This window comes from Fundulus heteroclitus, chromosome 20 (genome assembly GCF_011125445.2).
Source record: "Fundulus heteroclitus isolate FHET01 chromosome 20, MU-UCD_Fhet_4.1, whole genome shotgun sequence".
NCBI classification, from domain to species: Eukaryota; Metazoa; Chordata; class Actinopteri; order Cyprinodontiformes; family Fundulidae; genus Fundulus; species Fundulus heteroclitus.
In genome coordinates, this window is record NC_046380.1 from 13,044,994 (window position 1) to 13,072,206 (window position 27,213).

General features: G+C 37.9%; 2 protein-coding genes across 2 annotated transcripts in view; one reads left to right on the top strand and one right to left on the bottom strand.

Moving 5' to 3' along the window:
* rtf2 (replication termination factor 2) overlaps positions 1-24,374 on the bottom strand; it is a 28,094-nt gene extending 3,720 nt beyond the window's left edge. Inside the window, exons 1-7 of the mRNA XM_012849248.3 lie at positions 24,209-24,374; positions 23,828-23,922; positions 23,603-23,696; positions 23,360-23,499; positions 22,105-22,183; positions 3,439-3,549; positions 3,281-3,335 (exon numbers count right to left, since the gene is read on the bottom strand). Coding sequence (XP_012704702.2) covers positions 3,281-3,335; positions 3,439-3,549; positions 22,105-22,183; positions 23,360-23,499; positions 23,603-23,696; positions 23,828-23,922; positions 24,209-24,277 — 643 coding nt within the window. The 5' untranslated portion in view covers positions 24,278-24,374. The remainder of the gene's footprint in view (positions 1-3,280; positions 3,336-3,438; positions 3,550-22,104; positions 22,184-23,359; positions 23,500-23,602; positions 23,697-23,827; positions 23,923-24,208) is intronic.
* Positions 4,593-15,097, top strand: gcnt7 (glucosaminyl (N-acetyl) transferase family member 7). Its single transcript, XM_036151656.1, has 6 exons — positions 4,593-6,268; positions 8,818-8,998; positions 9,239-9,274; positions 9,357-10,098; positions 13,183-13,278; positions 13,423-15,097. The coding sequence occupies exons 2-6, from the start codon at positions 8,867-8,869 to the stop codon at positions 13,635-13,637; spliced, it is 1,221 nt and encodes a 406-aa protein (XP_036007549.1). The 5' UTR covers positions 4,593-6,268; positions 8,818-8,866; the 3' UTR covers positions 13,638-15,097.
* Positions 24,375-27,213: the final 2,839 nt, after the last annotated feature.

The following is a 27,213-nucleotide window of genomic DNA, read 5'->3' on the forward strand; positions in this document are numbered from 1 at the left end:
AAATAAATACTTTATTGGAATTGTTTATGAAAGACTAACATAAAGTGGGATACAATTGTGAAGTAGAAAGAATATTATACATTATTTAAATCCTTTTTTTTTTTTTTTTTTACAAATAAACTGAAAAGGACATTGTGCAAAAGTATTCAGCCCCATTGAGTCAATACTTTGTATTGATAATTCAAGCTGCAAGTCCTTTAGCATATGTCTCTACCAGCTTTTCACATCTAGTGACTGAAATGTTTGTCCATTCCTCTTTGCAAAACAGCTCAAGCTCAGTCAGATTACATCAACTCTTCCCATCAACTCTGACCATCTTCTCTGCCCCTGATGAAGAGAAGCACCCCCAGAGCATGATGCTGCCACCACCATATATGACAGTGGGGATGGTGTGTTCAGTGTGCAGTGTTAGTTCTCTGCCACATATAGTGTTTTACATTTTGGCCCTGTCTGACCAAAGCACCTTCTTCCACACGTTTGCTGTGTCCTGTGCAAATTGCAAACAGGACTTCTTATGGTGTTTTTTTAACAATGGCTTTTTTTCTTGCCATTCTTCCATACAGACCACATTTGTGCACGACTAATAGTAGTCCTGTGGAGAGATTGCTCTCTCTGCTTCACAATTGTATACCACTTTGTGTTGGTCTTTCACATAAGATTCCAATAAAATTTACTTATGACTGTAGTTGTAACGTGATAATAGGTGGAAAGGTTCAAGGGGTATGAATACTCTTGCGAGCCACTGTGTAACTAAATATTGACAAAATTAATCTAGTTGCTTTGCTTTTCCTGTTAGCCCATCCTTTTCTGTGTTCAACTGGTAGTTCCTGGACCATTGGGCATCCTTACACAGAATTTATTAAGAAAGGTAATTGTATTTCCTTATCTGTGTGAATTACTTGGCTTGTTGTCAACACCAGGTGTGAAGTTTAGGTCAATATAAACATTAAAAATATTTTTTATGTAAAATAAATGTTGACATGTTCAATACCTGACTATAAAAAACATGTTTTATCATATGAGACTGTTATTGGCCTTATCATGGACATGTAGAGTTCTGATGTTCACCCAATGTAATTTCTGAGTTTCACTGCCAACCAGAATGACCTCTTATTAAATTAAAGCTCGCCGTGTTCTACCTAGAGCAGTACACAAAGCAAACAGAGATACAGCAGGCAGGGGGGAAATAGATGAGCAACATGTCTGAGTCAGTCTACCAGATAACAGCCTGGAAAAAACAAACAAAAGATAAGAGGATCCAGATAACAGGCTGAACAGCTTGTTTTTACATATACCATTTGTAAAAGTGATAGAAAAGGCTCTGCTAGTCTGATCTTTGTACTACTTTCTATAAGATTCAGTAGCAGATACTGAAACTACAAAGAGTCCAGCTACAGAAAATGGTAATCAAATCAATCCTCACAGTAAGCTTAAGACACATGACGAATGTAAATTAATGTAAATCAGTCAAAGAGAGTTCAACCTTCCTGTTAGATTAGTTAGAGATACCAAAAGAGGATTTAGCAAAAGAGTAAAAAAACAGACAAACAAACAAACAAAAAACTTTTATAAGAATATAATGATAAATGCTGCCAACTTTTGGGAAAGGAAATGGCCAATCACTACATGTAAATAGAGACTATACTGCGCACAAACCAAACTAAACTAGTCTGTAAATCTATTAAGATTTTTTGATTCTAAAACGCATCTTGAAGTATAATAATAACAATTCTGCATCAGTGTGATTAAGAGACATAACCACTTGCAGCCAACAACAACAAAAAGCCTTTTGGGAACCTTTAACTCTTAATTTATTGGGCTGTGAAAAAAGTTTAACAGATTCTAAAGATACTCCTCCTGTTGAGTTCAGTGTAAGAGCATCACATGGCTTCTTTACTATGCCAAAAACAGGAAAAAGTGAATTCTGGAAGATATTTTATTTTATTATTTAAGTAAAAGGAAATGATTAACAAAGGTTAGATTAAGAGAGAAATGTGGAAGTAAACTAATGAAATGTAAACATCTGTTTTGAAAACTGATATCTGGACACAGTTAGAAAGCATAAATCAAACAAATTAATATAGGTTTTAAAAAAATCTGGTCCAGCTTTGTTGTTTTCACTCCTGCATAAAATCAAAGACTTCATGGAACAAGATGAGTTTGAATACTGGGGCAAGAGCTGTGCCAGCTTTAGGAGCTGATAATGTAGGAACTGTTGTCTCGTTGGAAGACAGCAAGACCTGAGAGTGTGGAGCGCAGAATAAGCTCTGATTAGATACATTAACCGTGCCGCGTTCTGAGGAGAAACCGTACAGAGTTTAAAAGAGTTTAAAAGTGTGCCTGCCTTTTTTATATTTGTTCTCTTCTGCAAAAATCAACTTCCTATGTTTGAAGCGACAAATAAGAATGCTCTTTCATTTATATTCACCCCAAAATAATAAGCAGTGCCGAGTTAACTGTCACATATACTCTAAGGTTTGAAAGGAAAAAAAAAATCTATTTTATTTAAGGTTCGACTTAAAAATCTAAAAGCGGCAAGTTGAGTTAGACGGCTCTCTGCTCTATGATGATGGAAATAGTTGGCTATCCTCTTGCGTAATATACAAACATGTGTTTTGTGAACACATAAGATCTCTGACTACTAAAATAGCGGTACATAAATTATCCTTTTTTTTAAATGATAAAACAACTTTCTTATGGTTTAACAATGTATTCTTGCTAATCTTATTTTATGCATCGACAAAAAAAAAAAGGCATCTTATAATATGGTAATGATACAGGTACATTGATTTGTTAGCTGAAAAACTGTAATCCAGTACTGGCAATACTTACACGTGTACTTATCAGTAATAAAACTACTGCATGGATTGAAACAGTGTTTCCCAACCCTGGCCGTTGGGACGCACACCAGAGAGCTTTACATGTTTCCCGGCGCAAACACAGCTGATTTCAATAAACAGGTAATGAAGAGGTTTTTGTAAACCTTAAAGTCAGCTTTTACGGCACTTAATTCTGTAGAATCAGGGGTGTTGAGGAGCGGGGTTAAGAACAGCTAGATTAAACGAATTGTCTTATTTTCAGACAAGTTGGAAGGTTGCAAAGAGCTATAAATCTCACCAGGCTCCGACAATAGGTCTGTAGTTTGTTGGTAGAGGACACACACCATTCAAAGCATTATTCAAATCAGGAGACGCATTTTATGGCATTTTGTCAGCTGCAAAGTTTTGTTTATGTGAATCTATTTGTATAAATGAATGCCTCATTGGGGCTTTAGACAGACCTTTGGTTTCTGCTGGTGTAGACACAGCTTCAGCTGCTTTGCTCTTCTTTGATTTCTGAAAGGGAGAAAGGACACGTTCTGGTTACAAAATAATTACCGGGTCCTAAACAATCATCGATGATCAATGCATCTTCATCCACCTGAAAAATAGACCTCACCTTGGTTTTTGTCTTCGCTCGCCTCTCCTCCATCTTCACCTTGAGCTTCTGAATCTCCTCCTTTGTGCCATTAAGCACGACTATGTCTTCATCTTTAAAAGGATCCCCACACTGAAAAGCAAAGAAAGAATTTAAAGTCAAACTTAACACAAAGGAAAACCAGCAGAAAAGCAAACACCCAGCTCCAATTAAATTGTTCCCATTCAGTGTAAACTATAAATGAATCCTAATTTATGTTTTATTATATAAAGAAATTTCCATCACAAATGCCCTTTTCAGCTGAAGTTCATAGTACTTATCTCCTAGAAATAATAAGCAAAATAAAAAAAAAAAAATAACACTGTTAATGTGTTCAAGTTGTATACTGCTGGGTCTCTGTAATTATGTCATTGTCTTATTTTGCTCAAATTGTAACACTATATGCCTGCATTGATTTACCTCAAATTAAGGTTTATCTTGATATACAGTCATAGAAAAGGAAAGTGCACATCCCATTAAATTTAAAATTGCTAACTTTATATTTGTTTCAAAAACAGACAATCTGCTATGTGTTGTTTTACTAAAGGCTGGATTTAAATCTGTTTAAAGCCTGATAACCTGATTATTCATAAGTTAAAACTCAAGAATTGAGAGTGGATACACATCCCCTTTACCAGCTGCTTTGACAAAACATATTTTTTGACAGAAATATTTGATTAAAATACTACAAACCCAGAAACTGAAACTGTTATAATGAAAAGTTGAGCCCCAAATGATCCATACCACTGACTTTTAAAGTGATTTTCATTCAACTAAAAACTTTGTTTCTGAAAAGTATTGAAAAAGATCAATTAAAATGTAACAAAATGAAGTTAAAAGGAGCATCAATCTTAAAAAAGAATATCAGTTTCCATCTATATTTAATTAAAAACATGACATGTCAAATATTACAGTATGCATTTGTCCTAAAGAACCAGTGAAAAAAATCTTTGTCGATTACTATTATCATTGCTGCAGGTTGCGCTGATAGTTTGAGGATTTATCTTTGAATCCATCCTTCCCATTACCCTAATCCTTAGCTACCTCAATAAATTTGCATCAGATTGCTCTTAGGTGACTTTATTTGTTTTTCTGTCACCTGAAAATAAATGAACATCTTGTAAATGAGACAAGCAGTCTCAATGGGATTACCTGTCTAAATAAAGGCAAATAAATAAAATATGATCTCATTCCAGAGCAATTATGTCAAATTTAACAGAAACTGAAACCTGAAAATAAGTTTAAATATTGAATAAACTATATGTCGCTTACACATAAAACTACAAATGACTTTTGTGTGTCTTAATAGTTGTTTGCAGTCCAAACAAAGTTCACAAACGCACATTTGATTTGTGTACTGTTTATCTGCCAGGGCTAAATGAGTCTGATAAGCAAACAGATCTGGTCCTGCTTTGTCTTGCAAAGCAATATTTTCTTTAGCTGGATTAATGAAAATATGTAATATAATTCGTGAGGGATGTGCGGCACAGATTGCATAAACAGAAGAGGCAAATAGTAAAATATGCCAGGCTATTCTCATGTTTCTACGACACAGTTGGTTTGCGCAAGGAGACACTACAGCGGAAGTAGGAAAATGCAATTAGCTGTACGCGCTGCATAATATAGTGATGGGACAACAGGGACCTCCCAGTCAGAAGGCTGCCGAGCGTTGCTGCAACAACAACAGCCAGCAAAGGTCATTTCTGCCTTAACGAGGACAGAAGACCCTTTTAGAACCATGTGTTCACTCCAACTCATTAATCTTTCCCTTGTTTTCATTAGATTAACAATAACATGCGACACTTAAAAAGTATTTCCCTGTGTTTTAAGAAATCCAAACGCTTCTGCACATTTTTTGTTCCACAAGAATAGCACAAGAGGAATGGCTCCCTCGTAACAAAAAGGAAATCACGCCCTTCCACAAACACAAATATTAAAAAAGGGGAACAACCAGCAAGGGATCTATTGTACGTCAGTGCCCCGCTGTGGGTGTGGACTCTGACCATGTGCTCTTTTCAACACAAGAGGGATAATCTCAGAAGCTGACCTTGCAGCAAACAACCTCTGTGTGTGTGTGTTGCTCCTGCTGCCTTTGCCACAAAACGGCACGGACCGCTGGCAAGCTAGGCTCTTCATCGTCGGATCAACAAAGAGGGCAAGTGGGAACTTGTTAGAGCTGAACGTCAGCGAGGAGGACGGCAGGAGGGAAATTATTTACTGAAAAAGGGACTGCGTGGATTACTCATTACACACCACCTCCGACCTGAAAGAGCCGGAATTTATGAAACATGGAGGGACAACGAAGAAGGGGACCTGCGATCAAGGGGTTTGAGGTAAAAGCGGGGAGAGCGAAAGGAGGGAAAGTGAAAGACGGCAAGAACAAGTGAGTAGGAAACTGTATGTGGGAGGAGATTCGAGAGGAAGAAAAAAAAAAAAAAAACCCTTAGAGGAAGACAGTGTGTGATGTGTGAGCCCTGTTCCTGTGCGTCACATGTGTAATTTTGTGTTACTGCTGGTAACCGGGAAAGGATGGACCTCGTCTCGCGGGGATATGAGGAGGAGCCACTTAATCAGCAATGACAGCTAGAGAATAACACACGCAGCTGACTCTAACAGGGACCGGAGCTCAGAGGACTCAGCTCCCCCGGCAGAACCCAACAAAGCGATCCTTACAACCAAATATAGCTCTGGAGCGCCGTACACATTTCTGCTGCTGTTCTCGTTGATGGAGCTAGCGGAAAGGACTTCAGCGCGGATTGTAGTCAGGCAGCTCTCGGTGGCACTGACGCCTAAGAGCGTCAAAGATTTGCAGGTAAAGTCTTACTTCACACTTAACTGACTGAACTGCCGACTGAAGGAGAACCGCCCTGGTTTTGCATGTTTGTTTTGTTTTTTTTACCCAGATGTGAGATTTAAATGTTTGACTTTCTTTGAATAGAAAGGATTGAGACAAGTGTGAGGAAAGTGGAATGATTAGTACCTTGTCAAACTAAACTAGACGACTGAAATGACAAAATCGATATCTACAATACCGTCCAAAGGTTTTTGTCTCTTGAAGATATTTGCTGTTTTTTCAAAGATTTCAGATGACTAAACAAACTCTATACTCTATAGTATACTATATAGATAACCTAAGTAAATACAAAATGTAGTTTTTAAATGATTACTTTAACAAGGATATAAAGCTATCCAAAATCAAAAAAGTGTGAAAAAGTACCCTTCAACCTATCAACAGGTTGTGCCACCCTTTGTGGTAACAACAGTTATTAAATGTTTTTTTAAAAATTGGTAATTAGTCTTGTACTTCACTATGGATGAAAGTTGGCTCACTTTTATTTGCAGAATGGTTTTAATTCAGACAGATTGAGTGTTTTGAGATCAATCCTTAATTTAAATGGCAAAACATCTGAATTGGATCTAAGCCTGGACTTTGACTAGGCCTCTAAGGCCTTCATGCTTCTTTAGTTTTTGGAGGTGGTTAGTTTTCTTTTAGAGGTGGACTCGGATTGCTCTGGATCCTTGTCCGGCTGCATAACCCAAGTGCGCATTAGTTTGAGGCCATGAACTGATAGCCGGACACTGTCCTTCAGGGTTTTCTGGTAGAGAGATATTTCACATAAGGCTTACTTGGCAGTTTTTATTTATAATAAACAAATTCATCATTAGAATACTGGTTTTGTATTCACTAGGGTTGTCGTTGTCTGATATAAACGCATGTTCAATGATCGTAAACATTTAAGCGCGACCGAAAAGCAAAAGCAAGAAATTCGTATAAAGCAGTTGTTTTTTTTCGCAGCACTGCACCCACTCTCTTAGCACCAAAAAAAGCTGCAAGGCATTTCCTAAATAACCAGCTGCTGTTTCTTTCATCAATTTCACAGAAGAACAGAGCCATTGGGGGGACATATTTTTAACAGAAGACTATAAATGTACATATTTCCTCGGCATCCCCCCTAGGGAGTCGTGTCTTCTGTGCAGCATGGGATTCAACAAAGCACATTTCAGTGCCATTAGAACAAGACTGGTCTACGGAGACCTCAGAAATCTCACTGGCTGTTCAAGCAAAGAGATTTTACCGCCACTTTGAACAACTTTGTAAAACAAACGGCTTCAATCGGCTGGAGCTTCCTCATTAAGCCATTCCTGCACGTTTGTGACGTTGCTAGTTTTTTTCCACACAGCTTTATTTACACAAGTCTTTAAAAAGAGACATGGTTCACATGAGAGATTGGACAAAGCATTAATATAGACACTAACAAATCATAGTTTATCGCACAAATTTCATGCTTTGCCAAAACGGGTCATGACAGTTTACCGAACAAAAGTCGTGGGACTTTTTTTTCTTCTTCTCTCAATGATCAGTCCTACAATTATGGAGGGATTATTTGTAATACAGTTCCACATAAGCTCAGAGCTCAAGAAAACCACAAGATTTCACAACAGCTGGTGTCAGCTCCTTTATACATGTCTACTAATTGCACAATAATCACCGCAAAAATATTGAAGTCTATACAGAAGTGAAGTTTTCATTGTAATTAACGCCATTTTTCCACAACAATTCCAATCAACATTGCACACCAACAAAAAAGGAAAGGTATGGGAGTATTAATCGTTTGCAGTTACATAGCCACTATGTATTGACATTACACTTTAAAAAGGTTAATAAAAAAATAAATAAATAGGTGTAAAGCTACCAATAAATATTCACGTGTTAACAACAGTTGAGTATTTCAGGGTTTACTTCTCATTTCTAACGTCACACCTTGCCCTGAGCAAGACTGAAAGACTGAAAGCTGTGTGCACGGTTGTGAGTGTGCAAATGTGGATCTAGTGTGAAAGCATGTTGAATGGTCGCTGTGACTAGAAAAAAAACACATAGAAATTCAGCCCATCTACCATTTTAGGCGAAAATTAGAACTTCACCAGTCAACTGGCCAGAGATTTCATTTAAGAAAGTATCCCTTACACAAGAAAAGCAGGTTCTTCGGGGTTTAAGCATTCAGTTTTAACGCTTGTTTTACAGGAAGAGGTTCCTGTGGTTGAGAAGGGTCGTGGGAAACCCTGTAACCTTATCCTTGTGCACAACTCTACCTGCTTTTTCATTTTCCATTCAAGACATTTAACAGTATCTCTGCGATAGTTCTTTACTTGCTCAAGTTAAATTATTGGAAGCAAAATTTCACATACTTCTGTTGCACTATAGAACAGAAGGACAAAACTGTCTCAAAGGGGAAGTATTACATGTCAGATTCCCACTATTTAGGGCCTAGACTAGATATAACCTACATGTTTAACCTCATTTGCTATTCCTCAAGGATATACGATCTGTCTGAAACCAACCAATCTGGGTTTCTTTTGCAGGGGCTTAAACTGTGGCGGTGCTGAAACACAACAGCGGAACAAAGCTATTATGCGCCTGCTTGAATGCAGAAAATGTAGTTTCCTGTTGTGCCTGGGCGTTGTGGTATGTTCAATAATTTATTGGCTGATTAGCACCAAACCCGTGGGGAAACCTCTCCAGAAAGGAGAACCTTTCTGTCAGGTATGTCTTTTCTTTACCAGATAAAGTGCACAGCCACTTTTACATTCAAATTCACTTTGTCCAGCTTCCTGTTAGATCGTACAGAGCACTGTTGACATCTTAGCAGAAGGTTGCTTATACGCGTGTCCTATCTCGGCATCAGCAAATAGATAGCATATCTGAGACAGACAATCAGAGCTTATTCAAAAATGGAAGCTGAATGAAATGAACTCAAGTAAAATAACAAATCCTGCTCCACAGAACAAACAGGACACCAGGCTGACACTACCCAAAAATGTGAGTGCCCATTATAAATATAAGTAATATAATACCGCCTCTCGAAAGAAGCAGCATTCATATGCCTTTTATTTTTCCACAGGTGGGAAGTTGCATTCACAGTAGCAGCCTGTCATGTTCAAACTTGACAACAGAACTACAATTTATCAACATAACTCTGAGTCATGAAGAAGGGAACTATCCATTGGCTTTCATTGTCACTATTCACAAAGAGCTAGAGGTTTTTGTTCGCATGCTTCGAGCCATTTACATGCCCCAAAATGTTTACTGCATACATGTGGACGCCAAGGCCCCAAAGGAGTACCAGGAGGCCGTGCAAAAGCTCGTCAGCTGCTTTGACAACGTGTTCCTCACTAGCCGCAGCGAAAAAGTGACATATGCTGGGTTTTCGCGCCTGCAAGCCGACTTGAACTGCATGAAGGATCTCTTGGCGTCGCCGATAGCCTGGAGGAAAGTCATAAATCTGTGTGGACAGGATTTCCCGGTCATGACCAACCTGGAGCTGGTGCGGTATATGCAAAGCAAGGAATGGAGGGACAAAAACATGACACCCGGCGTCAAACAGCCGGCCACCATGAGACACAGAACACTGTTCCAGCATCAGGAGATTGTGGGGTCACACGTTGCCCCAAGGGTGCCGAGACATGTAAAAACCCCTCCTCCTCACAATCTGCAAGTTTATTTTGGAACGGCATACTATGCTCTCACAAGGGATTTTGTGGACTTTGTCCTGAAGAGCCAAATAGCCAAAGACTTTCTGGAGTGGTCCAGAGACACGTTCAGTCCGGATGAGCATTACTGGGTGACACTCAACCACATAAAAGGTAATCCTGCTTGTTGCACACGGCACACATCAATAATTTGGACAAATGCAAGCAGCTAACCCTGATACGATTAGAAAGTTTAAAAATGATAAGAGGAGGAATGACGCAACAACAACAAACAAGAAGGGCAAAACGTTCTGATGTGATCAAAGAGCATTTATGGCAGGTCATGTTCACCCCGCCCACATTTCTACCACATTCACTTGTAACAGCAAACTGACTCAAATTGACCCCTAGCGAAAAAGCCCCAACCAAAAAGTTGGTACTGTAATGTCACTGATGAGCCTTTATGTCCCACCTGGGTTTCAAATTTGCAATTTATTATTTGCAATAGAACATCTACTAAAAATAAAACAAACAAAAAAAAAAACTGATGATACAAACAAGATCACATTTTACGCTGAAAGTTTTAGACAGCAAAAAAAAAAAAAAAAAAAAAAAAAAACCTTAGCAGAGATAAACTAAGCAGCTAACATCAGAATCACTTAGCAGATAACACAGCCTCGCATACATGAGAGGGTCGGCTATGAGTACAGAACACTGATTGGTCCAAACAAGTGTGGTTTGACCACAAGGGCACAGAATGGATTCTAGCGAGACGGATATTGATTTCATAATGGGAGGTTGCTAAAGACAAGTTCCTTCAAAAGGAAATCAGAATGAGCTTTATGTGCCTGGCATGTGCGCACACACACACGAGGAATGCAACCCGCTATACACATCTGCTTCCATGTAACAGCATGAAGCTGGCAAACTGACAACAGCGCTACATAAATGCTGGAGGGTAAACCATTAACATTTTGACAAACATGAAAAGCAGGAAGCATGGAACTGTAGTTTACCTAAAGCAGCAGGTTTCCCTTTATAGGACACGCTGCACAGCACTGGGGTAAACAAAGAGAACTGATAAGGTCTGGTGTGCGTTTGTATTTTTGATACTTACTCTTACAAGTACTGACACAGTTTAGTTACTTTCTGGAAAAAAATACTCAGGAAGTGGCTCCGAGACAGGCTTTCCTGGAAGTTGTGCGCACCGAACCCCTACACTGATGACTGGAAGCGGTTACCTCATTGCATTACAGGTCATAAAGAGGAATATTAGTCAGGAACGTCACTCACATTCTTAGAGACTTAGAAGACACCAGAATGAACTAAAGATATTATGTACAGTTTACTCTCACAACACGGTGAGTGTAAAATAACGCATGCTGGGATGCTCAACTGGGAGAAATCATACAAAATACATCTTTTAGTCTAAATTTAAAGTAACATGTAGAGAAGGCCTATAGCCCTTTCTATTTTACAAAGGTTCTGTGAAAAATATATATTTCAGTATGATAGTTCATATAGATACAGACCTTATGTAACTGGCGTGGTCTGAAGTTTAAAAAAAATAAAAAATAAAAAATAGAATGCCAAGCTAACAGAAATAATACTAAGGATAACTGGAAATGCGGTAAACATATGTGTTATGTTGCACATAAATCCTAAAATATTCCCAGTAATACAGCTTGCAGCTAAATATACATCTGCTTTGTTGCTGCACATGAACCAAATCAGTACTTGTTGCACTATTGTTAAAAAGACAGAAAAAGTGTTAGTAAAACAAGCCAAATTTCAAAAGATGACACGATAAGATCCTGCAAATGCATCCTCAAAAACTTGTTTTATGATTAAAGTCTCTTTTACACTGAAGACTAAATGATTTTGTTGTTTATCAGTAATTTGTGACCTAAATCTAGATTAAAAAAAATAGGCGTTGCAGCCACTCTGTGGTTATTTGGGCCACAGAAAACCGGTTTAGAGTCGTGTTCAATGTAATAGTGGTCCAAGATCCTCAACAACATAAATATCTGCTTTTGGTTGAGTCATTTTTTTCTACACTATTTAACTAATATGTACAGTAACATTAATGAAAACCAACAGACACGACATACATGTTGAGGGAAATTCTAAATAACTTGGGTCGTTCCAGTCATGGTTCTGAAGAACAGCGCCGTTCGATTAAAACAGTAAACATTTAAGCATAGAAAACAATCTAGGTGCAGAAAATGACAGGCTCTTCAGCAAAGATGATCTCCATTACATTAAAATGGAAACCAAAAGCAGGAAGATGTGTGAAAAAGTCCAGAAGGCCAAGCAATGTTCAGCTCCACGTTAATCAGAGAAAGTCTACCATAACCTAGTAGTTCTGCAGCAATTAGAGAATAACCATCAGCAAAAAGTCATCTCAAAATGCTAATTTAGTGAAGAAGACATGGTCTGGAGCGGTAACAAACCGTCAAATCAAACAGTACCTGGCCTACAGAGTAATGGTGCAGCACGCCAAGCAAGGCCGCTCTTTTCAGGTCCAAAGGTCACAGACGGTTTGTCAGACAGCCCCTTATACTAAACCGAAGTCATAGTACACCCGGATGTGTTCTCGTTTAATGGTGTTTGGCCTCGCTGTTGGAGTGCAAGGATCATTGAACAATATCAATGCACAATGTACCTAAAGAGGCCAGGTTGCCTAAAGCCAAAAGAGGAAATGCCCTTGAAAAGGTTGTTTTAGCAAGACAATGACCCCAAACACATCGGTAAGCAAGCAGCAGTTTGCTTCAACGGCAACAGTAAAAATGTTACGGGACAGCCAGCCGATCCCCAGACCTTAATCTACAGAAAACATTATCGGAGGCAAAACCGCAGCTGCATATTGCGGTCCATTCGTCTTCAGCTGGATACCTGGTGACAGGTGGCAGAAGTTGGCCGCCTCTATCCAGCACAGATGCGAAGCAGTTCTCAGAAACAGTGGCCGTACAACTAAATATTAGTCCAGTGATTTGCAGGAAGCTCGGTCTTTAAGCAGTCTTCAGTTCACACATTTAACGTGAGTTTTCGCCATTTTTTTGTAGAGTGATAACAAACCTAATTACATTTTCTGCATTTTCGTTCTTTTGGAATGGAATGTGACATTTTTCTAACGTGACAGGACGTGTATAAGATAAAAGCTTTTATAGAAATGTCTCCCATTTGGAAACACCTTGCTATTATTTTTGTAAAACAACTGCATTTTACTAACTGTTCATTTTGTCGGATTACATAAAGAAGCTCCAGGCAGTCACATTAACGGAGGTTGGGAAGGAGCCATCCGGGCTATCAAGTGGAGGGACCAAGAAGGAACGGCACATGATGGATGCAAAGGTACTTTACTGTCAGGTTTACACTGGTTATACGTTGGCTTTAGGCACTGACCTACAGCCCTAAGTGTGAGATCTTTGGTCAGACGTGCAGCTGTTCAAATCGTTTTAAAATTTCATTTGAGCATTTGACATCTTTCTTTTCCAGGGCATTATCTACGCGACATCTGTGTCTATGGGATGGACGACATCCCCTGGATCATTGAGAAGAACAGCATGTTCGCCAACAAGTTTGAGAGTAATACATTTCCAGAGGCGCTGGACTGTCTGGAGCAGTGGCACCGGACCAAAGTCCTGAACCAGGCAACTGTTTCTATAGATCAATCGTGGCTGCCACGCTCGAAGAATAACTCAATTTGTTAACTTCTAGAGCGGCAGTCTTGAAATCGCTGCTTATATCATTATGCTGATAAATCTGAGCGACGAGGATGTTGTTGAAATGAGTTGAACCGAGTTGTGACGGCAGCATAATTGCACTATTTAATAAAGCTGCAGTAGGGAGAAAACCGTGGACTTATCCTGAAAATTTGAACAAGTGCACCTTACAGGTCCTTGCCTTGCTCTCTGCTGCGCCGCAGCCCTCCCTCCACAACGGAGCCTGCCACACTGCTCTGATGTTTACCCTCGTTTTATTTCAGGCTCGGTCTAATCCTTTGTTTTTAGCTTGCTCTTAGCATCTGTCTTCTTCTCTTTAGCTGTCTTTGTTTTCTGAGTAGGTGGAATTGACCATTTTCCTCTACCGTTGGGTTGTTTCTGCATTGGAAGGGTGTGAGCGGCGCATGCACGAGCGTGACTGATCCTGCTAAGACATTCCTCCAGGCTCTGATTGGCTGTTTCTGACTGGCAGCGGTGAATTTCACAGGCAGGAGCCTGATTTTTTTATTTTTATTTTTTCCACAGATCATCTGCCTCATATTCTACTGCCACAATGACAGTTTCAACAAATGTGTAAAAAATACATATTTAAGAAAGTTACCTACTGAAGCTTGTATAAAACTATTGTTTTGTTGTGATCGTTTACTACCAATGCTGTTTAGATATTTTTGTTGCACAAAGTGTTGAAAAAAATTAATAGTCGATTATTTATTTAAAACAAAATGTGTAGTTTAATTTCATGCATGGCATAAAAAGGGACATTTTGATACATTTATTTATTGTTTTCAAATTCACTATTCTATAAGATGCAAAAGAATAAAGAAATTTTGCAAAAACTTTCCACTTCTAAAATAGTATCCTGGGTTATTTGATTTTAAACATTAAAAGAACGATAAGTGATAATGACACCTAGTGGTTAAAACTGAAACAACACATACACATAGCCTTACACAGAGATCAACCATTTACTTAAAGGTCCGTTGTTGTGAAACTCCACTGAATTTTTACGTCCACAGGATAGGTACTCTTACTGGATTCCATGTTAGCAGGCTGCTGCTCTTTTGCCAAGATAAAATACCAAATGCGCTCGGTTTTGGGAACTCTTATATGATTGTCTCAGGAACCAGGAAGTAAACACAGGCTACACACTGAACCGAAGAAGTTCCGGACCGTGCCTGTAGGTTTGAAAGGCGAAAAATGTGACTCAGACATTGTTGATGGAGAAGACCGATTGTTTATAGGGAATGTCACTTCCATCCCAAGTGACAAATAAGAATGATTTAGGTTGATTTTACAGTAATTATCCTACTTATAGGTCCTTTAAGGTTACATTTGTTTTCTTGTGGTATACAGTATGAAGTGTGCCATCATTAACAATTGCAAAACAAACAGCTATGAAGGTCTTACCACTAATACATTAAACAAAAAGGTCAAACACACAGTCGTAGGGTTCTGCTGAGACCAGTTCTGGTACCTCTATACCAGAAGGGGTTGTGTATGTGTGGTCCTGCTCCAAGATACTGTAAACACGGACATGCCAAACAAAATGTACTGTCATTGGCTGTGAAACTCTTGAAACGTTTGATCTAAATGCTCTCAGAACTTAAAGACCATGAACTCTGAAGATTGCCTTCCAACAGTATTCATCCTCCTCGACTTTTTACCCATTTTCTTCCATTCCAAGCTGTAATTTAAATGTTTGTTAATCCTATTTTATGTGATGGATCTGCACCAAATAATCTAAGTTGGTGAGATGAATGGAGAAATATATATATATATATATATATATATATATATATATATATATATATATATATATATATTAAAAAAAAACATTTTTTTTTTTAAATAAAAAGACTGGAATTGATGTGTACGTATTCACCCCCTTTAAGAAGCCCCTGAAAAGTTCTGGTGCATCCAATTAACTTCAAAAGTCACATAATTAGTGAAATGAAGTCCACCAGTGTGCAGTCTAAGCGTCACTTGATCTATCAGTATAACTAAATAAATATTTCCCTTAATAGTCTAACAGAGGGGGGATTATTTTAACCCACTGCACACTGAGTGGCGCACAAGGACCAATCTGTGGTCAAGGGTCTTGTTCAGGTACCCAGAGTGACCTTTAGGGCCTCTCCAGACACAAATGCCCGATTCTCTAATCCCAGGGGCTGCAGCATCACTAAGCAAGAATCACTGCACCATTAAGACCAAGGAGCTCTGTAAACAAGTCATGGACAAAGTTGTTGAGAAGTACAAGTCAGGGTGGGGTTATAAATAAATACATACATTTCGACGTTCACCCAGAGCAACATCAAATCCATCATCTTCAAATGGAAAGAGCATGATACCACAGCAAACCTACCGAGAAAGCGCCACTAATCAAAACTCACAGGCCAGGCATGGGGGGGGGGGGCACTACTCAGAGAGGCAGCACCGAGACCAAAGGTCACCCTGAAGGAGTTACAGAGGTTCACAGCAGAGACTGGAGGATCTGTCCATAGGACCACAATAAGCTGTACGCTCCATAGAGCTGGTCTTTATGGAAGAGTGGTGTTAGGATATCAACAAGGTCAAGTGGAACGAGCTGTTTATCCCAGAACTGCATGGCACACTTAGATGGCACTGACCCAAAAGATTGGCACATATCTATCAGGTGACACAGTTTCTCTGCTGATGTCACAGTTTGGATGTGTACAGCCCTTGCATGGGTGTGTCCCGAGATCCCTATATAATGTTTGTGTGATGAGTAATCAAGGCCTTCCTGCCGATCAGGAGCCCATCAGCGCTGGTGTGACTGTAACTGTTTCTCTGTCTTTACGTAGATAAAATATAACTAAAAGCATACTTGTCTGTTTTATGCGTCCTACATTCAAGGTAATAAGGAAGTGGGGGTCGCCTGACTGGGTAAAAAGAACTGGGTCCACCGAGGGTGTTTCACCGTAGACGCGGCACGGTGAAAACAATAACAGTGGTCAGAAAAAGTTTTTACTTAAGAAGACATGTTTTGAGTTTGCCAAAAGGCATGTAGGCGACTACGCAAATATAAGGAAGGAGGCGTTATCAGATGAGATGAAAATGTAACTTTTCCTCACAGTGAAACACGGTGGTGGCAGCATCATGCTGTGGGGACGTTTTCCAGCAGCAGAGACTGGGAAACTGCTCGAGGGAAAGATGGATGGTGCCAAATACAGGGATATATATATTTTTTTTTTTTAGCAAAACCTGGAAAAAGACTGGAATGGAGGTTCACCTTTCAGCAGGACAGTGGTCCGAATCATACTGCTAAAGCGACACTCGAATGCTTTGGAGGGAAACATTTAAATGTGTTGGAATAGCCTAGAGGGGTGAGCCGTTTTGTTATTCTGTCCTTATTCATTGTTTGTGTCACAATGAAAATATAATAAATTCTCAAAGTTGTAGGTATGTTCTGTAAATTAAATGGTGCAAACCATCAAACATTATATTTTAAATTCCAGGTTGTGAGGCAACGCAATACGGAAAATGCCAAAAGGGGTGAATACATTTGCTAGGCATTGTACGTTTTTGTGTTAATGACTAAATTCAATCAAAACTTTAATTAACCAACAAACAAAACAAGAAATCCCAGTTAAACCTCCTCCTTTTGCAGAACCTGTTGAAAACTAATGTCCAAACATTTTAGGGCTAAACATAGAGGCCCTTTCTTTTATCCGTTCAGGGCTGAAAATCTGAAATTCCATTCTTCCAGCAGCCCAGCAATGGAAAAACTGTTAGACACAACTGCAAACTGAAAATGAACAGAAAGGCATGTCAAACATTTTTAGTTAGACATTTAACATTTTGTCATGTTCTCCAAGCTTCCCAGCGAGCATCAACGCTTTCTCTCATGGAAGGCAAAAGCACATCTAAAAATACACCCTGTACCCAACAAGTAGGGGCTTATCGCCCTGTGTAACAAGCCCATACTAGCTGATGTTCCAACATAGAGGGTGGGTCTCTCGTGGGAAAGACTGTCATTGTCGGTAGTTTAAGGCCTTTTATTTTCTAACAAACAAATAGAGGTTACAATTCCAGTGCAGTGAGATTTCCATGAGGCTCAGAATGAGAATCCAGAAGGGTCTAGTGAAAATATGATAAAATATCTTCCAATTGACTAGTCACACAAATAATACAACATCTGGGAAAGCAACTAGTTATTTCCTACATGATTTACTAAGCTTAATTGGCAGCCATAACATCATATAGTAATTTCCCATACTACTTTATTCTCTTCTGTGGGCTCATTTATCTATGAACAGCGATCTCCAGATCCTGCCACGAAAATTCAACTGAATAAAGGTCTAGTCTTTGATTGGGCCATTATCAAACCTTGACTCGTGTCATTTTCTGCAATCCTGTCGTCCATTTGCTGTTGTGTTTGAGATCATTTACGTATTAATGAACCCGTTTAAGCTAATCTGTTGCTGTCAGACAGATGGCATCACACTAGAGTACTTTGAGTATATACAAAGTATATTGTCCACAATGACCTCTCCATCACCATGCCTGGTTGTCTGTTGTCAGTTGTTTGCGCAACGTTTCATTTTCGCTACATGAGGCACTGTACATTACAGAGAAACATCTCTAGATTGTAGGATTGTCAAAATAATCGATATCTCAATCTAAACTGTATAGGGATGCACGTTATCGATAAATGAGTTAATCTAAAGTCGATTGATCTTATCGATCGACTGATGACTGATTGATAAGCGGGCATGTTGTTAAAAATCATAGTTTTCTCTTATATAAAGAGGATCTTTCCATGATATGAAGGGCTTTTTTTTAACAATATGCTGAATTTTAAATGAGGCACATCATTATATTTTAAGTTTGTCTTGCCACCTGTATTAAATACTGACTGGATAAACAAAAAGTGCAGTTTTCCTCACACACTATTTAACTTGGACATATTTATGAAATATAACAAAACAGCATTCTATTAGGTTACTGCATAGAAACAAATAACCCCACAAAAGCCCTCACCATCAACCGTGCTTTGGACAACATGTCTTTTTCTATCATGTTACAATTTTTTGCATAACACCCTCTGCCTTTCTGTCAATTCCACACTGGACTTTGGACTGCTATGGGTTGCCTCTGCCATGATTGTTTTTTTCTTTTACAACTTCTGTCGTCTGGCTTCATTTTAGAATGACCGACAGCGCCCTCTTCTGGAGGGCAGTTGTACTACAACATTGAAAGATGGTCTGTCTAAGACGAGGGTGACAAACATACGGCCCGCCGAACAATTTAGTCCGGCCCGGTGGCTAAATGCATCATCATTATTGCCACATTGCCTGTCTGGCAATGTGGCAATAAGAATTGTTGTCTTAATGCCAAAAAGAGCTCATCAGATTTGACTTTCACAAGTGGAGCAGTACTGCTTTTGCCATAGTGCTCCGCTTGATTTATGAATGTGAATAGTTTTATTATGATTCATGCAGGGAATATCTCAAATGATATGGACACTACAATGGGAAAGTAGGAGAGGAAAGGAAGAACAAGAAAAAAAGAAAAGGTGAAAGAAAGAGAAGATAAAAGGAAGAGAATGTTAAAACAATTATTAAAAAAAACATGTACTTTGTTTAATTGGAAATCTGCAGTTCCTATATTGTCCACGAGGGGCGCTGTGTTTTAATCAGCAGGTGGTGGCACTGAGCTTCAGATGTGGAAAATTGATTTGAAATCATTTCTTAATTTTTATTTGTTAGATGTATTTTGTCATGCAGGACAGTGTTTTTAAGTTCCAAAAAATGTGAATAAATGTTTTTCAACATTGTACAATCACTGTGATCAGTTCTTATGCATAATGCACAAGTAAATGTTTAACTGAGTAAAAGTATTGTTGAAATTGCACATACTTTTCTTTAATTAATCGTAAGTCAATCATTTGTGTGCATCCCTAAAACTATACAAAAAAAAAAATCAATTATACAGATTTTATTATACAATGTGAGCCATTCACATTTGCCCAAGTTATCACACTTCTTCTGGCCACAGTGCTGTAATAAGCTCAGCCCCTCGGCCTCCTGCAGCTTTATCTGAAGTTTTAAGCTCTAAAGCAGGGGTATCAAACTCGTTTCTATATTTGGCATCATGAAGTAATTAAAAGGGCCGGTTGCACGTGTATAGATGCTACTTTTGATTTCATAATTTCATTTCAGTTTACATAGATGTATGAAAAAATGCACATTAACATAAAAGTAGCAGTTTATGCAAAAAAAATTATATTGGGATGAGTTACACTTTGAACTCTAATTATTCTAGGATGTTTTAATGTGTTATGGGAAAACTGACATCTTGTGGCAGGATGCTGCTACAACACAGTTAAAAAAAAAAAATCAACATTCGTTACAGGAGGCAAAGTTTTAGCCACTTTATACAATTTGAAAGGATATATGCCTCTACTGTATGACATGATATGCCTTTTTTGGCTCTTCAGGACCAGATAAATTGCCTTGACGGGCCGCAGTCGGCCTGCGGGCCTTGAGTTTGACACGTGTCCTAATGTATGTACAGCCAGGAGAAAATATATGCAACTTCTTTAGCCAACACAGCAAACACAAAAGCGTTATTCTGTGGTACTTTCTCTATGAGGCAGAAAAAAAAAATTAGTTGTTGTTAAAGGTCAGTAAAGCTCTTATATCTGCAACAGTGAAATATTAAACCTCCCATAAGCGAATGCTGTTTTATTAAATATTAGATTTGTGGACAGCCCGATAACGGAGCTTTTTCCGTCTGGGCCTTCCCGTAGAGATGAGTTTTCCAGGTGAAAAGTTCAGAACCATGCAACGCTCCGTTCTACTGCGGTATTAATCAATCTAGGAAAATGTTAGTCAGCTGACACAGATTATGGTGGATCTAGACTGAAGCTGAGAACTACAGCAGAAAAACCTAAGGAACCCTAGCTACACTAGGAAGCATATCAATAAAATAGAAATCATATTGACTGATATTGATAATTATAAAAAATTCTAAACATATAAGTGCAGCGGCAGCCCTGACCACTTTATGCTGTTGCTTAATGACCTATTTTTAAATAAAGAGCACTAAATTCAAACACAACCCTTTATTCAACTAACTTTTTACCAAAACTGTAAGTCTTAAAAGAAGAAAAAAACAATTATTATTGCACATTTTAAATGTATAGTAAATGGCAAAAGCACGTAAAAATAAATAAATCTAATGCTCATAACATGGCAGTAACAGATTAATAATTGGATAGCAAACGGTGCTTAGTAGGAAGTCTTTTTTTTTTTTACAGAATTTGAACCAGATGAAGCTAAAACTATGCCTCTTTATGACTTCTGGATAGAGCATATTTACAGGCAAAGGTTTTTAATCTTAAATGCAAAAGGCAGGGTTCTCCCCAGTGCATTTCAGCGTAATGGACCGTTATGCTGAAAGTTGTCGAAGTTACGGTGAAATTGAACATTAATTAGACATTAGACATTAAAAATGAGATGTTTAAGAGCAACATACAAAAGTCAGTAAAGCCTTTCAATATGTCTTAGTGCAGCTATAAACCTCCCTAACAAACAGAAGCTAACGCAAGCTGTCATTAGCATGACAAACAGAATAGGGCTGGACAATATATCGAGATTTCTTGAAAAGAGATATGAGATGAGACTATATTGTATGTATCGAGGTGGTCTATGTTGCGTTATAATTATACTTTTATGTATTCCAGTAGGTTATTTGTCAGCTGTTTCTCATATTTAACTACTGCTGTTTGTGGAAAAATGTGCCTGTGAGACGTTTGGAATAAAGCTTTGATTCAGAGATGCCTTTTTATAATTACTTTATCAAAAATAAAAATATTGAGACAAACATTGTATATCGACACTCAGCCTAAAACTATTGAGATATTATGTCTGGTCCATATCGCCCAGCCCTACATGAGAAGCAGCGAAACAACCCCACCCCCCCCCCCCCCCCACACACACACACACACACACACACACACACACGTGAAAGCACACGTGCACCCCCACCGCCAGCCATTCACTGTTATGCTGGAAATATATCCTGACGAGGACCCTGAAAGATATAGATATATATCTATAGATATATTTATATATGCATCTATAGATATGTATTTATTTACTTTTAACAGTTTTGGCTTGATTACTGCTCAGAGTGTTGTTCTTTAGGCAAATGACATGTTTTAGAGTGTGTGTAATCCAGTTAAAAAAATTTTACTAAATTAATTGATGATTATTTCAGTAATCGATTATTCACAATTAATCTGATTAATAGTTTCAGCCCTGATCTTAATAGTATTAATTTCAGGGCTATTTCCTTACAGAGTAAAAGCTGTTTGTGTATGTACAACCCTATTCAGAAAAGGCAAAAATATAGTGATCACACTAAGACATGAAAAATACTTTTAACTGGAAATTAAAAGGGAGAACACTGGTGAAGGAAACTTGCTTACCTTATGGCAGATTTCGGTCTTAACCTCCTTAAGGGCCCTGTCGGAGAACACACAGCCACAGGTCTGCAAGTAACAGAACCTAAAATGAAAAAAAAACAAAAAAAACATCAGTAGTTTGTTTTCTAGATTTTGCTAGTTTCTGGAGTATCTAAGAGTCATTCTGGACAAGTTTGTTTTGTTCAGGATTTGTGTCTGTAGGTCAATCACTGGACCTTTTAATAACAGGAAAATATTTCCATGATCAAGACCAAAATTTGAGTTGATTTTCATTTAAATATCCTAGACTTCAATATTAGGAAACACAGACTTGTATACCTTTTAAACTTTAAAGCTTCGCCGATATTTTGAAAATGCAGTAATGGGTGTACTGCATATTGCACAAAAAAATCCCCACGAAATTCCTCAGGTCCCAGAACGCACCACTTGTTGAATGAAGATGGGGGCAAGTACAGCTTAGAATCCTGTAAATCTACATCCTTTAAAAAAAAAGGTTGCTATTAGTGCCAACTGCTGCCCACACTTTTGACCAATAATTGTTTTGGCTTCTTGTATAAGGGACATCCCCAAAGACCTGTATTACTTGTCCATAGGATATCTTCTGAAAGCTTCCAAACAATGTAATGATAATTGCCAAATTATGTAAAAATTTATAAAAAGTCTAACGATCCTTTACACTTTACAGTAATTCTCTGCATCCAATATACCTGAGAAAGAAGAGTAAGTTAGGGCTGGGTAATATATCAAGATTTAAAAAAAAAAAAAAAAAAAAAAAAAAAGAGGTAGGAGATGAGACTACATTCTTTATATTGAGATGGTCTATGTTGCATTATAATTATACTTTTATGTATTCCAGTAGGTTATTTTTCTCTTGTTTCTCATATTTAACCACAGCTGTTTGTTAAAAAGAAATGTGCCTGTGAGACATTTGTAATAAAGCTTTGATTCAGAGATGCCTACTCACAATTACTTTATGAAAAGAAAAAGACATTGAGATAAATGTCAATGTGTTTTTCTAAAAACGTTGAAAAATAATGTATGGTTCATATCGCCCAGCCTTAGAATAAGTACATGTAAAAATGGCATCAGAATTTCTAAAGGACACTAACCTTTTGGCTTTTTTTAACATTAAATACAGAGTCAAGAGGAACATCTCCCAGAGAACATGTTGAGAATGTACATATAACATTTTGAGACAATTTTTAAGGCCTTTATTGTGCATTCTTAGGTTTAAGAAAATGGAATAATTATTCTTTACCTGTGCTTTCCATTCATCTCCAACCCAACAACAGGACAGATAAACATGCCGCAGTAGATCTCGTCATATCTGTCTCCTTTTGCATTTCTCCCCTCTCCTTCCCATTCGGGGTTATCAGTCAAGTTGAGCTCCTTTATATCCTGCAAGGACAGAAACATTTCATGTTTTAAAATAAACATTAGACTCAGTCGCATGAGCTCAAGTCATCCAATCTATCAGAATCATTGTGTTCACTAAATATACCTTGATCCCACGGATGTGTGTAACAGCTTCAGAGTTTGGTCTCTCAGCAGTTTTATCCAGGAGGTACTCAATGATCGCATCTTTGTTGTAAAGTCTGAAAAACAACAGAGCTTCAGAGTGGACAAACTGAACTTGATTCTTTTTGCTGTACTAAATGGACACCAAGCTCAACCTGTTCTCAAGTGCCTTTTTAGTGTTGATAGAAATATAAGAAAAGCATCTTACCTGCCCAGCTCACAAGCAACGATGGGCCGCCTGAGTTTCTCTTGGCTCAAGGCACAGTATTTCCACTTGGCAGCGAGTTCTGCACTCTTGTCAACCTGGGTTAACCAAAAACGTCATCAAGTAAACAGTAACTAGCTTTTCCTTTAGCTTGTCAATATTAAGAATACATTTCTCTATTTTTAAAGTTTGCTTTAATTCCTCTATCTTTGCGAGTAAAAATACACGTCTATAAGAAATAATGTTTCTCTAAATGAAGTAAAAAAACAACAACAACAAAACGCTTACAATAAGTTTAGCCGTAAGCATTAGCAATCTAATGGCTAGTTTCGCCAACGGCTTTAACAAGGCTTATTAAAAGAAATAGGAAGAACGGTAACAAACCTTCTCGACTTTTTTTGGTCCTTTCACCAACTCATGTCTTTTTGGAATCGTCCCGCCATCACATCCCATCTTGAAAACTGTCTTTTGGTGAAACTAAAACCTGTTAGCTAACACGAGCAGCGCTATAATCGATTACAGGAAGTCTTCCGGTTGTAAACAAACAAGGAGAGAGCTTCAAAGCTCGCGAGAGGTGAGGCCCATCCATTATCGCCCCCTGGTGGTAGCGAATGTATAAATTGTGATAATATTGCTCCTATTTTTATTTTTTGTTTGTTTGTGTGTTTCTTTGTTTTTTTGTCCGTGTTCTCAATCAGTATTTTATTTTTTTTTAGCATTGAATAACTGTTTTGTACATGCATGAGCTTTCCACAAGTCAAAATGTGAATAGGCTTTGAAATATGTACATGTCAAACAATGATGTATTGAATGATGTATTGAATGAAAAATATAAAATTATATAAAAATATGGTTACTGAAATAACTTGGCCCAATTTTTCATAAAGTGTCTTAAACATTACGTTTAATTTCAACTAAATTAAATTAAAGTGTTAACTTCATTAACAACAACACTTTCAACAAAATACACAACAAAAATAAAAATTATGATAGTATTCAAGAACTGGGACATAAAAAAAATCAGATCACAACAATCCTTCAGTAGTACAAAAGAAACGCTCAAACATGGATTCTAGTATGAAAACAGTTATTTTATATTTTATCTTATTACCTTATATTTTGCTTTTTTTTTTCCTTGAGCTCTCTAAGGTAATATATCTTCAGCACCTTTAGCTACCTCAGCATCCTTATCTCCTTATGCATACCATAAGGAGTCACGAAATCTTCTACATCGTAATCCTTTCTTTTCTGAAAGTCATTTATAACCGCTGTCACAAGCATCATATTCATAAGAATTAACTATCAGCACCCCAACCTACATTTAAGTAGCCCTATATATGTGTTGCAATGCTTAGACAGGTTTATTTTACACATTTGCATAACCAACTGAACTTTTTTAGATTGTGTTATGCACTAGATCAAATTTGAATGTCTTTAAATAAATTTGAACTATTCTTAACGTCTGGATTGAAAGAAACTTTATCATTGACCTAAGTGGTTATCTGCCTTGGGATGACATGTATAGTACATTGGCACAGTGTAAATGAAGTGAATTGAAATAAATTAAATGTGGACTTATGTCCAACAAATGAAGTTCTACTAATTGTTTTTAATTTCCTCCCATCATAAAACAAAAGCTTTTTATGGTGGTGGTCTGCACTGCGGTCTGCAGGTGATTAAAAATTTTTGATCCTTGTATTTTGGGGGAGCAAAGCATCTAGAAGTTCCCCGTCAGTGGCTCCCGGGTGCTTTAGTTGGACACCCCTGCATTGCAGTAAAAAAAAGTGGCTTATATATAAAAGATAACCTCACCACCCAAATATAGACACGCAAGAAAATGGCTTTTGAAAAGCTGTCCACCGTAGAAAACACTATGTATTACAACGTGCATCCATTTCTGAATTCTGTAGCTGCATGTTTGTGTTTTGGCCACAGTGTGGCGCTCTTACTCCAACTATCAGTTCACTTGAAAAGCAAGGAAAAACGCATCGCTTTATATGTATTTGTAGATGCATTGTGTTTCTAAAGTGCAAAATATGTTTATGTATATATACTAAAGTTGTTTTGGGGATATTTATGAAAATAACCCATGTGTTTAGTTTATGTTTTGCACGACAAGTAAACAGAACATATATTGAAATAAAGTATTGCTTCCACAAAAGAAGTATACATTACAATGTGGATTTCAGGTTTCACAAATGTTCATATCACTTAAAACAGTAAGAAAACCTCCCGTATAAACATGCACAGCACCTCACACTATGGCTTAAGACGACTGCTGTATAAATGCATAAGAAGAGAAAATTAACTCAGGTTACTTCACTGTTTTACTGCTCATCCATCTTCGAGACATTTTCAGGCAGCCATTAAACTTAGAACTAGTAAGTGACATTAGTCTGGCTTTCAGGCCCGTTGTCAGAGTGGTCTAAAGATGAAAGTTTCCTTGGAAGATAGTTCAATGAGTGCTAATGAGATCTGTTTCCTGTGCCTCACAGGCTGCAGATTAGTTTACTATCGACGGTGCTGTCCAAGAGCGACCATTAGTTTGGGGAATACCTCAGTGGAGGCATTGCTGGCGGCATGACTGATAATCACTGTGGAGGAGCAGACTGAATGAAAAACAAAGCTGGACTTCATTTTGTAAGGTAAAATAGAGTTTGGCCTCGTCTCACTCACACGCATCTCACTCTGGGTTTCAGATCTCTCCTCAAAATGTGGCAAAATTAACAAAGAGAATCACAGCAACGTCTCAGCATTTTTTTTCCCCTGTTGGTTCGATTGGTTCTTCCTGTAATTTATAAATTGCGTTATGTGTCTTATTGAATTTCCCCCCTTTCTCACACAGAGCTAAATGTTTAGTATGGATTTTCATTAGAGGCAATGGAGTGAAAGCTCTGTTAGCAAACTATCTTTGAGAGAGTACAGCACCCCAGGCTGATGTGCAAACCAACAACACCAGGAACACCCACTGAACAATGCCTGCTGGACAATGGAGGCCTGGAAAAATAATGTTTGAAAACAACACAAAGGACATAATATATTATTTTTCAAGGCCTCCATTGTCCAACAGGCATTGTACGGCAAAAATGCCACAAATATTTCATAAGTTGGATGTGACATCCAACTTTGTAAAAAACAAACAAACAAACAAACAAAAACAAAAACACCTCAATATTTTACGTTGCAGTTTTGGTTTATACTGAAATTAACATATTTTGAACATTTCAAGTACACATTACCTTGTTATAGTATTGAAATGTGCCTAAAGCAGTTATTTACACTTAATTTACATTTAGATTACAATATAAAGAGATTTTACAGCTAAATGTCTTCTAAAAACAAATCTGAGGACACATTTTCAATCAACAGTGCCAGCAAGGGTGCAATGG